Source organism: Haliaeetus leucocephalus, unplaced genomic scaffold, assembly GCF_000737465.1.
Source record: "Haliaeetus leucocephalus isolate CR32 unplaced genomic scaffold, Haliaeetus_leucocephalus-4.0 Scaffold871, whole genome shotgun sequence".
Lineage (NCBI taxonomy): Eukaryota > Metazoa > Chordata > Aves > Accipitriformes > Accipitridae > Haliaeetus > Haliaeetus leucocephalus.
In genome coordinates, this window is record NW_010973307.1 from 1,789,236 (window position 1) to 1,800,298 (window position 11,063).

At 42.7% G+C, this 11,063-nt stretch overlaps 1 protein-coding gene across 1 annotated transcript in view; it reads right to left on the reverse strand.

Moving 5' to 3' along the window:
• The window catches only part of PKHD1 (polycystic kidney and hepatic disease 1 (autosomal recessive)), a 259,529-nt gene that overhangs the window by 20,107 nt on the left and 228,359 nt on the right, over positions 1 to 11,063 (reverse strand). The window contains exon 60 of the mRNA XM_010583200.1: positions 7,963 to 8,968. Within this exon, the coding sequence (XP_010581502.1) occupies positions 7,963 to 8,968 (1,006 nt within the window). The remainder of the gene's footprint in view (positions 1 to 7,962; positions 8,969 to 11,063) is intronic.

Here is an 11,063-nt window from a genome sequence, read left to right on the forward strand (position 1 = left end):
GCAATAAATCTGTTAGCTTAAAATCGAATCTCCGTGGCCTTTTAGAGAAATCATCATTAAATGCAAGGCCCTGTTAATGATGCCATCCCAGTGAAATTGTTTAATCTGCTAGGGGGGTGAAAGGTCACCAAATGAATTTTTTATAATACATCAACTTGACACGCAATAGGGAAAACTGTAATAGATAAAAGCAAAGGAAAAGGGCACTGTCTTCTTCTGATAGGTCAATAGCAGCCAAGAGAGTCACTCATCCACTTTTCCTTCACTACCGTGCTCCTTTTCCATTTAATATGGACACCCAATTAATACCTCAGCACCATAGACAACCTCATTTTAGGTGAATTATAGCAATTTCTTCCCCCTTCTCCGAAATGAAAGTGATCACAATACATCATAGCATTGTGCGAATTAACGTTAATTGATTCGAGTTACCAAGCATTGATGGGCCACTTCTATAATCTGGTCCTTATTGGGAGCTGGAAGGGATGGAGGGAAGATTAGATTGCATCCTCCGTTGCTTTGACGACGGCGGTCACCTGATGGCTTGTTAGACAGTTGTACGCTTCTATTGCTGGCCCCAGTGGGGTCGTCAGTAAACTGGAGTGATGTCCAAACATCATTACACGCTGCTCCGATATTAAAGCAAAGGGATTAGCACCTTATTGCAAGCAACCTGGATTTGTCATTGTGCTGTCGTTATCCAATTTCCAGATGATAATGTGACTGTGGCCTGCGGGCGCGAGGTCCTACAGCCAAACCAAGGTGTGTGTGTGTGTATACATACACACACACACACGTATACATAGATATACGTGCACACATCCCCACAAAGACCCAGCACCCCGAGCCATTTAACCCTTTGCTGGCCAGACTCCTGCTAACAAAGCATGTGGAAGAATTTTCCTCCCTTTCCCATCCGACGCACAGCAGCAGTCAAGAGCGCGATGCGACGGCGAAGCGGGCTGACCTGGGAGCCGACGCGGCCGTCACTCACTCAAATGTCACGCCAGACAAGCTCTGCTGATAGAGGTGACAGCGCTGACGTTTTAAATACGGCGGAGCGGGGAAAGGATCGGTCCCTCGGAGACACGGCTGGCAGCTCGTCTCTGCTGTGCGCACGTGTCATGTAAATCATCCCTTTCACTGCAGGTCCCGTTAATTGTTAAGGGGGAAAACGGATCCATATGTGACATGAGCAAGGCAGGTTTTGTCTGACAGCACTGGGGTGCTGCTGGGACCAGATCTCTTTCCAGTCCCTAAGAAGGACAATGGGGACACTCCTGGCTCTCCCGCATGTGTCCAAACGTCTATTACTTCTGGGAGTACACTGGGGAATTGGGAAAAGCTTCTCTTCAGCTGGTCCCCTTTATTTTTAATGGAGATTTAATAACACAAACCCCTCCATTTCAAAGACCCACACTGATGTGGGGAATATATGGTAATATAGCCCTCCTTCCTCCCATAGCGACCCACAAAGTCTGCTAGCACTCCCCTTCCTGAGTCCCTTCTACCCTTCATCTTCCTCCTCCTCTGCTCTCTCCTGCACTCCTTTTACCTCTCCTACGTCCTCCTCCCTTCTTCCTGCAGAGGAACCAGTTGGGTTTGGAAGCCCGTTGATGGAGCAAGCTGTGGTTTCCACCATGGTTACCGTGGAGATAATTGCCTGAACCTTGTAATTCACAAGCGTCACCTTCGAGTGGGATTGGCAAAATTTAGGTAGGTTTATTATGTGCAGTGGATACTAGCAGAAAAGTAGCTTAAAAACAAGGCTCTCTATAAGAGGGGGAAGGTAGCTTGGGAGATTGGTAGTCAGTGATAGAGCCTTTAACACTTACACTGCCAGAGGGGTCCACTCCAGGAAAGCAGTGGTGAAAAACTACTGTTTTCTGATTTGCGCTGGCAACATGAAGCTCCATGGCTGTTGTCTAGAAGGGTATTTTGGAGATTTGTTTGAAAACTTACAAGGGAAATAGTGGCTTCCCATAAGGATCGTATACAAAGAAGCAGACTACTTTGACTGTTTGGGATTTTTTTTCCCCCAAAGACAGACACTCAGGCTTGGGGAAGACATCACTGTAATTAACAGTAATCTATATTGTGGTGCTACCTTCAACCTGCATGAACAATTCACATACCTACTCTGCAAGGTATACTTTGTGCTTATTTAGGACAGTCCCTGAATGAAAAATGTTTCTGTCTAAGCTGCAATTTAGTTCCTTTACTAACCATGGACAGAGGCCACAATATATCTCCTCAGTTTCCCCACTCTGATTTCAATTTGAAGAAAAATGCTAAAATAGCAGCCTTGGAATCTAACATCTACATAGCCAAAGACCTTGTGTGGCATCATCATCCCTGGTACGGCTGTGCCTTCCTGACACCACCAATATACTGACAGTTCAGTTTTGATGCCCATTCAGTTGCTGGATTTTCTGCTAAACATGCCCCCAGAAGAAAAAGAAATAGCAAAAGGCTTTGTGATAAAAAAACTTCACCTCTGGGATCCAGAATGACTTCCCTCAAACTCTTTTCACACACAAGGCTCCATTGCCACCATCTTCCATGCAGAAGATCTGTCTGAGTCTCTGAGTTCTTGATGACCATCTACCTCTTGTTGACAGATCCCGCAACTACTCAATTTCCCAGTTTGAAAAGAATTAGTAACTGAGAACAAAATAGTGCAAGTCATCCTGACTCCTTAAGTGCGATATGATCACACAGTTTTATATGACATAACACTGTTTATACATGTATTAGTCTCCACTTTTTATTCTCATGAAATTTCTTATCCCATTGCTCCTACAAATAACCCATTACAGAATCCCACTTCTCTGATTAGAAACCTTCTAGGTTATTCATGTGTACTTTTCCACAGTTTTACTAGACTACTAAATGAGATGTTGATCAAAAATGGACCTCAGCTATTCCCAAAGTATTAAAAAAAAAAGTCAGAATATAGCTTTGGCCATGTGGGAAAAAAAGTTAGGAAAATAGAGTGGGGTTGAATGGGAAGCGGTCTTCTTCCAGTTCTATTGCAAGGTTCTTCCAGTTTGTTCTCTGAGGAGGAACCTTCTTCCGTTTTTAAATGTAAATTAACCTCTTAATACTTTACATCCATTTGTTCCTGTGCTGTCCTTGTCCATTAGTGTCTAGAGCTTCCTCTCTGTCTTCTAACATATTTTCACAGCTAGGCTGGTATCTTCCCTCAGCCTTGCTTTGCCAGGTTAAACAGACCAAACTGTTTACTAAATGATTCTATGATTCTACTCCTTATATCTTAAAATAAACTCCATTTCCATGATCATCCTAAATGTCCTTCCTTGTATCTACTTGAACTGAGTTTGTCTTTTTTGTACATCAAAAAGCAGAGTGACACATGCTACTCAAGAATATGCCCTCTACAGTGTCCCTGCGAATATCTGACTTAAAATTATGTAAGCTTAATTTTAAGGAGATTTTAAACTTACAATTTAAGCTCCTGAGTATCACCTTTTCCGCATCTTCACTTCAGGGGTATGTGGCAGATAAAACCTTGATAGAACCTCAAGTGCTGCAATAGCTGCAGCTCTGAGGTCACGATTTTTAGCATCCTGCCTTTGCCTAGCCACTGGCAGAAAAGTTGGATCCCTACGCAGGAAAAAAGTTGTCATCTCCCTTTTTTAAAACCCTGTGCAATTCCATACAGCAGCCTGCCTGAAACCTGCACAAAGGTTACCAAACCTGAGCACTTTGGGGTTAGGATGTGTCAGAATTAATCTAATTTGGACCTCGAACCCTGCCTGCCTGGGTATATGCCGTGTGACAGAGGGAATTAGTAGTAATTTCTCATTTAGTCCTCTGCATGGGTATTGCTGTCTAAATGAGCAGTTCTTTGATGATTTGCTTCACTTTTATTGCTTGCTGTGAGTCTCAAACACTGTTATCTCCTGCACACACACTGTTTTTCACATGCTACCCCAAACCTAACTCTTAATAAAGAAAGACTAATTTCTGCAAATTTCAGTTTGTATCAGGTTAAAGGTCCATTAAGAAGGAGCAAAAAGTATCGTGCTGCAGTGTGGGAATATGGACTAAATGGCTTCTGGACGACTGTCCAGCTTTATATTTCTGATTTTCTATAAAGGCACCAGCACAAACACACCCAATATATTCTGTATTGTGCTCTCTCATTCTTTCACTTTTATATTTATACTGATACTAGGCAAACTTTGCAAAACAGAGATTTCTATCTGTAAATACATTGCAATATGCATTAATACACAGGCATTCACAGAAAGATAAAACTATGTGATAATCATCTCTCTGATTCTCCAGCTGTGCAAGACTATAGCAGTCGATAGCAATCACCTCTGTCTTTCCTTGACAAACCAATGAGCCGTGCTTGAAGTGACCCTAACAAAGGAGTTAAATTAAAATCACGTAAAAAAGCATTTCAAATCATAACGGACAAGTCATTTTTTTAAGGGCAATGTGACATACAGACTGACTGCCTATCTACCCCACCACAGCAAGGTTTCCAAGGCTCCCTTCAGCCTCACTGTCCTGGGCTGCAAAGACGAACACCCAGTCTCTGCTGATCAAAGATCTTTTTGTTGTTGTCTTGATGCAAAAGGAGCCACTAGTCTGAAACCGCAGGGAGACTGGCCCGGCAGGAGTGCAGGTTCTGCGTATATCTGACAGCCTGATTGGATTTTGCACGACTCAGGGGTGAAAATATTTCTCTTTTCCTTCCACAGAAAAATACACTGGAATACTTAGCCTGACTTGTAATCCCAGCCCCATTATCCTTGCCTGTGCTAGCATGTACTGCCTAAAGAGAGAGAGATAGACAGTGGGGATACTACATGTCCCAACAGGAAAACCCTGATTTCATTTCACAAGTTATCTGTGGCCTTATTGCATCAGAAATGTCAGCCATGAGTAATTCCAGAAAAGCTATGACTGATGGGGAGCAATAAATAACACTGCAGAGGAGCCCAAGCAGCTAAGGGTGGATGAGCTCCGAGCTGGTCCTATGATCCGGTGATGTTAGTATTCTCTTCGGTATACATCCCCAGGTCTTCCCCTACCGAGATGCTGCATCTGTGGCTTTCAGCTAGCACTGCTCTCCTCCCTGTAATAAAACAGCCTCTCCTCATCCTTGCCGCTCGGAGAGGTTTCACAGAGCATCCACAGATGTGGAGACAAACCCCAGCTGGGAGAGCAGTCCTCAGTGTGGAGAAGACATCATTTCTGCTTGAAAAAAGGCAGCCACAAGGTTTCTCCCCCAGCACACAGAAAAGGGTGGTCCTCTCTTTTAGGTGATCTCTGCTTCCCCCTCCGTGATGTTACACTAATGCATTCAGGAACCTATAGGCATTTAATAGGGTTCTGGTGAACTTCTTTAAAAAATCTGTACCTTGTTTCTTTCCCACAGCGTAGCTATTGTTGCTCCTCTTGTTCTGATCACCAATAATGGACACACCGACTGAGGGGTCTCATACCTGTCACACTCTGCAGGCTATGGCATACCTTGGGATGGCGGAAAGACAGGATAACATTTCCTATCACAGGCTGTAAAGCTTCCTACAACATTTCTTTGCTGTCACATTTTGTAGTATCCTACATCGTAACACAAATACCCCCACTGACAATAGTGATGTTAGTTCTGCTAATAAAAAATATTGTATATCTTTGGAGTTTGGCCCTGATTTAAGATTTGATCTTGCAAATAATAATTTCCCACTGTGCTTAACGTATACTACTACTTAAAAAAAAAAACAACCCCAAAAAACCCCTACCTCAAAACCAACAAACCAAAACCAAACCAAACCAAAGATTCCTGTGGTCACAGACCAGTGTCCTTACTGTGAGTGCTTCACTACCATAAGCCACACAGTGCCTAGTAGAAAAGTTAAGTGTGTGAATAGTAGTTTGTATCACTAGCAGCCAACAGACATCAGGATGGTACAGAGGTCAGTGGTAAATGTTAGAGGATATGGTATTAATTAGAGAAAGTAAGTCTTAGACAAATCCAATTTCTTTCTTGCATAGATGGAATATGCTCATACTTGGGTAAGGCTCAGTAGCGCACAACATAAAAACTAATATTATGCAATATCAAGAGAATACACAATAAGGTTGCCAAACATCAAATCCCATGTCCCCTATTAAAAACAGATGGGATATTACCTTTTTCATATTTCCCATATGCTTTTATACAGATTCAGGATCTGAGGCTGAAATACACTGCTGTCTGCTCCCTTCCCAGCCCTGTATCTCACAGCCTTTTCTGCAGATAAGGGCTGCCATCTGGGACATGCAAATAGTGGCTGCGAGAGGCTGAAAAGAGAAAGATGGGGACACAGAAAGGAGGGACAGAAAGGGCTGATTGTTGCTGTGGAGAAGAGGAAGAAAAATGACCTTCGAAAACTGAGTCTTGGTACAGAATATAAATAAAAAATTAGTATGTACAAAACTAACCAAGAACTAGGTAACTGAGAGAGCTCAAAAGGTAGCTCCTGTTGGGAAATTATTATAAAGTGAAGGAGTGTCCTGTGTTGTTGTGTCAAAATCAGCCACAGGCCTGATGCTATATCTGCATCGAGAAACAAATATAAAGCCGCTCCTGATAAAATGCACGGAAGGATGGGTGGACTGATAAATTACAGAGAGAAAAGCCAAACATGGGCACCTAGATCATGGGGTGTGTAGGATCTGGGCAAACACAGTGGATTGGGCCCTGGAAGGCTAGAACTGAAAAGGAATTGGAGAATACAGTGAGCAAACGGATGACCATGAGCTGTCCTATTTCTGAGGAAAAATGTGCTAATGGGATCATCGAGTTCTGCCAGTAGAAAATGGGATTTAATACCACTTTTGCACATGGCACTGATATCATAGAATACCAGGTTAGAAGGGACCTCAAGGCTCAATTGATCCAACCTTTCTTTGCAAAAGCACAGTCTAGACAAGGTGTCCCAGCACCCTGTCCAGCCGAATCTTAAAAGTGTCCAATGTTGGGGAATCTACCATAAAGGAAAACTGCTGGCTTTTCAGACATGTACACTTCAAACAGGATTCAGAAAACAGAGACAGAGGAGGAAAGAAACACTCACAGGAACCCAAACTTTTCAATTTATTAAAAAGCAGACAGCTAAGTGATTTGATTACTCTGGAGGTATCTGGAGGAGGAGGAAGAGTCAATGCCCAGAAACTTGCTGATGTAACCGTGAAGGAAAGAACAAGAAACTCTCATGGGAAGCTGGAGAGAAAGGCTAACAAGAGAAAGTGGGCAAGTACTTGTGACAAAAAAACCAGGGATAGCATCCAACATCTAGGCACACATGCAGGTAGTATTGGATGTGTCCAGCTCTTGTATCTTCAAGACCAGGTGGTTTTCTAGAACTTTAGCCAAAAAGAAAGGTCAATGCTGAGGTATCAAAGTGAACAGCAGTGGCTTGTATCATGCAGGAGATTGAAGTATAAGATTAAACAGTCTTTTCTGGCCTTAAATTTTAAAAGTACAGGAATCAAGGTTTAGACCTGCATGCAGTTAAGGTAGCAACTCATCTTTAATAACACATCTCTGGTGTTACATCAATTTATAACATTCATAGATTAAATTGTTTAAAAGTTAAGAGCTATTATAGTCTGAACTTCTTTAGAAACATTGACTTTACCCAATACTTTATAGTTTCAAGGCAGACTTCCAGGAACTCTGTCCTGGTTTAAAGCATGATGGACATATCTGCACTACAGAGATTCATGAGCACCAAGAGCATAACATGGTAATTCACACTCAGGAGTCCAGCTAGTACTTGGGCATAGCTCTGTCATGGAAACTTTATAACGTGTTTCAACATGTTTAGTCATATTTCAATCAATGAAGAACTTACTCCCTGTCTTAATAAGCAGATCAAGTGGTTAAATTGCCTCACTACACTTAAATCAGTATCTGCTGATACTGCCTCTGATACTTACCTATTGTTAGCTTCTGCTGGAACCAGTAAGGCAGACTGAGTCACCATTAAGGTTTCAATCGGCAAGCCAAGGCCGCTCTGAAGGTCTCCAGTCTGATGAGTGTTGATAATTGTTCTGGCCAAACTCTTTAAGCTGTCACTTGTCAGCTCCTTTCTTGGTTGACTTGGTGGATCACTAAGTTCAATGATGAGCACTCTGGATGGACCAGCCATGTCAGATGGCTGCAGAGCTCTGGTGCTCACTGGTCTTCTTCCCACTTTCTGTGAGCCATACCTGCTGTGAAAGGCTGTGCAAAATGTCATGTTAGGGCAGTGATATTTCTTTTTGCTAGCATTGGCTGAGATTACTTTCAACATGCTTTCACCTCCCAGCACGTGATGGACTACTCTGACTTGGTCGTGACCAACCTTCAAGAAATCAGCTAATCGACGTATTATACTTGCCTCACCCTCTTTCCCAACAGCCTCAGTTACAGTGAAAGCCACAAGAAGGGAAAGGCCAGCAACTATTTCTACGGGTTCCTTCTCATGGAGGAGAACATAGAGAAGATTGTCCTCAAAGCTAAAGTAATTGGCTCCTGCCCCTTCATTCAGTGAAAAAGACGATGGGGTGGGAGAGACGTATTTCCCTTGAATGAAAACACGAAGGCTGAGCGGTTCGTTGTAGAATATAGCTAGGGGCAGTCTGGTTGTGTTCTGGCCACTGAGGAGGTAGAGTCTGAAAGAGTGAGGTGCTAGGTCTGGGAAGCAAACCGTAGTGAGTTTGGTGGATGGCAACACAGAAAAGAAAGTAGAACGATGCTCTTCAGGATAACACGATGTGTGCGAAGTCACATCACTGAAGGTATCCATGAAGCTGCCAGTCATTGCTACAACTGGAAACAGTCTCTGGCTGACCATACTGGCGTCCAAGTTTTCTAGGATGACAAGTGCATGATCTGCCTGTTTGCAGAAGTAGCCTTGTACGGAGGGCTTGAAGGTGCACTTGCTGTCATCTCTGTAAATTCCTGGAAGAGAATAGAGGGAGATGAGCAAAGAAAAAAAAAATTAATTGTTTCAGACATCATGTCAACATTTGGTGGTATAGCTGCTTATTTTCCCATTCAGTACTCAAGTCATTCTTGTTGGTGCTAAAATTTTACACAGTTTTAAGAGAAGCCTGGACACTAATGGATATTAAATAGGTAGAAACCGCACCTACCTCAAGATGTCCTTGAGCTGAAAATGGTTGAAGATTGCTAACAAATGACAGAGAAGCATCATATACACTTACCTTGTTCTTTCTAGATATCAAATTATGGTCACTGTTGAAAAAGCAAGCACGCTAGATGAACCTTTGGTCTGACCCAGCACTATGTCCCTATGTCCTTGTGTCTTTTACATTCTCCTGGTTCTAAGCCTGTATAAGGGTAACAAACCAGGGCGTGACTGCAATTCTTTGGAAATATAATTTAAGTCTACAGAAAGCCATCTCACCCCACTCACAAGGATTATATCTCAAACAAAAAACTAGAAAGGACCAGAACGTCATTAATGTACTCCAGCAGCGAACCACCTCACCGAGTCTTAGAGCTAAAAGAAAGCACCAGATTCAGAAATCTACAAATAGCAGAGACCCTTACATGGTCTCTGAGTGCCTAAGCTCCCATTGCAGTCAGCGGAGAGCTGGAGTTTAAATCATTTGCCCACAGGCAGGCATCTAGTATCATGTGGGATGCCCTGAGGTATCTAAGACATGTGACACAGGGTCTACAGAAGACCTTTGCCCTTCAAGGGTGGCAGCTGGAGGCCTGGTGGGACACCCCACAGCACCTGAAATTATGCTAGACACACATTTATGGTAATCAAAACACCCCCAATTCCCCAGTCATCAATATAGATAAAGCAGTTTAGAAAGCAATGAAGTTCACCCTAAAATACCTCTGTTTTGTCAGCTGGATCACCCTTTACCATCTTCTAACTTTACTGACCAGAGGTAGGATCCTGTCACTTAAACACAAATACATAATGTTGCCTGGACTTCTTTGGGTAGCTAAAACACCTATAGATATAACACATGATCCATGGGAGTGCAAAAGCCACTTTAGATGACACTTTAGGTATTCTTTCACTGAATATAACAGGAGCTAAGACACTTCCACGTATGGCAGAATTTGCCACCAAATCCCATCCCAAGTGTCTGTGGAGACGAGTCACGAGGATCCTTTTATGGAAGGCTCTATACAGTCCTCTGAGTTAGGGTATGCTGCGTCTGACCAAATATAGGTCTCTGCTTTAAGATGAGAGAAATCGTGCCTCAGGCTGTAATGATGAGATCACCACTGATTATAAAGAGAGAATAAAAGTAAATGAGTTCAGATATGGGCACCAAAACCATAAACATTTCTGCCTGGAGCATCTTAGGAAAAGATGTGTGTTTCTGTTTTTCCTTCCTCTCTTCAAAATAAAATCAAAGGAGGAATTTGCTGCTGTAGCCAGCTATAATCCTCCTTCCCTCACCAAGCCTGCTCCTTCCCTAGTTAGCTGTGCTCATGAATGAATGTGTTTTAGGCAAAATACGGCCAATGTCTAAATTAACTCTGCGCTCCTTGTTCAGCAGCTTTGGGGATGTGCATGGAGATCAGCAGTGCCTGGCGCTAATGATGAAAAGAAAGGGACAGCAATATCCTTGAGAGTCACAAACTTTTGGATGAATAAAAGGGCATTCCCCTTATCAAGGAAACATTATGTGAAACTCACTGCTAGAAGAAAATAACAGAGTCCTGGGAAAGAAACAAACTATAAGAAGTCATTCTGGGCTCTGCTTATAGTTAGATCTTGATGCCTGGATCCTGTGGACACTTACCTATTATTTATTTCAAGGGGATTCCTCATGTGCAGACCGTGATCTGTGAGCGTTTCCCAGAATGAGCTCTCGCTCTGCACATCACCGAGGAAAGCAATGAAATTACATAAATATCAAGCTCTGTTCAGGGACGATGTCCAAGTGAGATAGGATCTGTGCGAAAGCCCCTATTTTTAGACACCGGCTTACCATTTTCTTTCCCTTTTTCTCGCCTTTCCTTTTTTTTTTTTTTTTTTTTTTTTTTTTTTTTTTGTGGG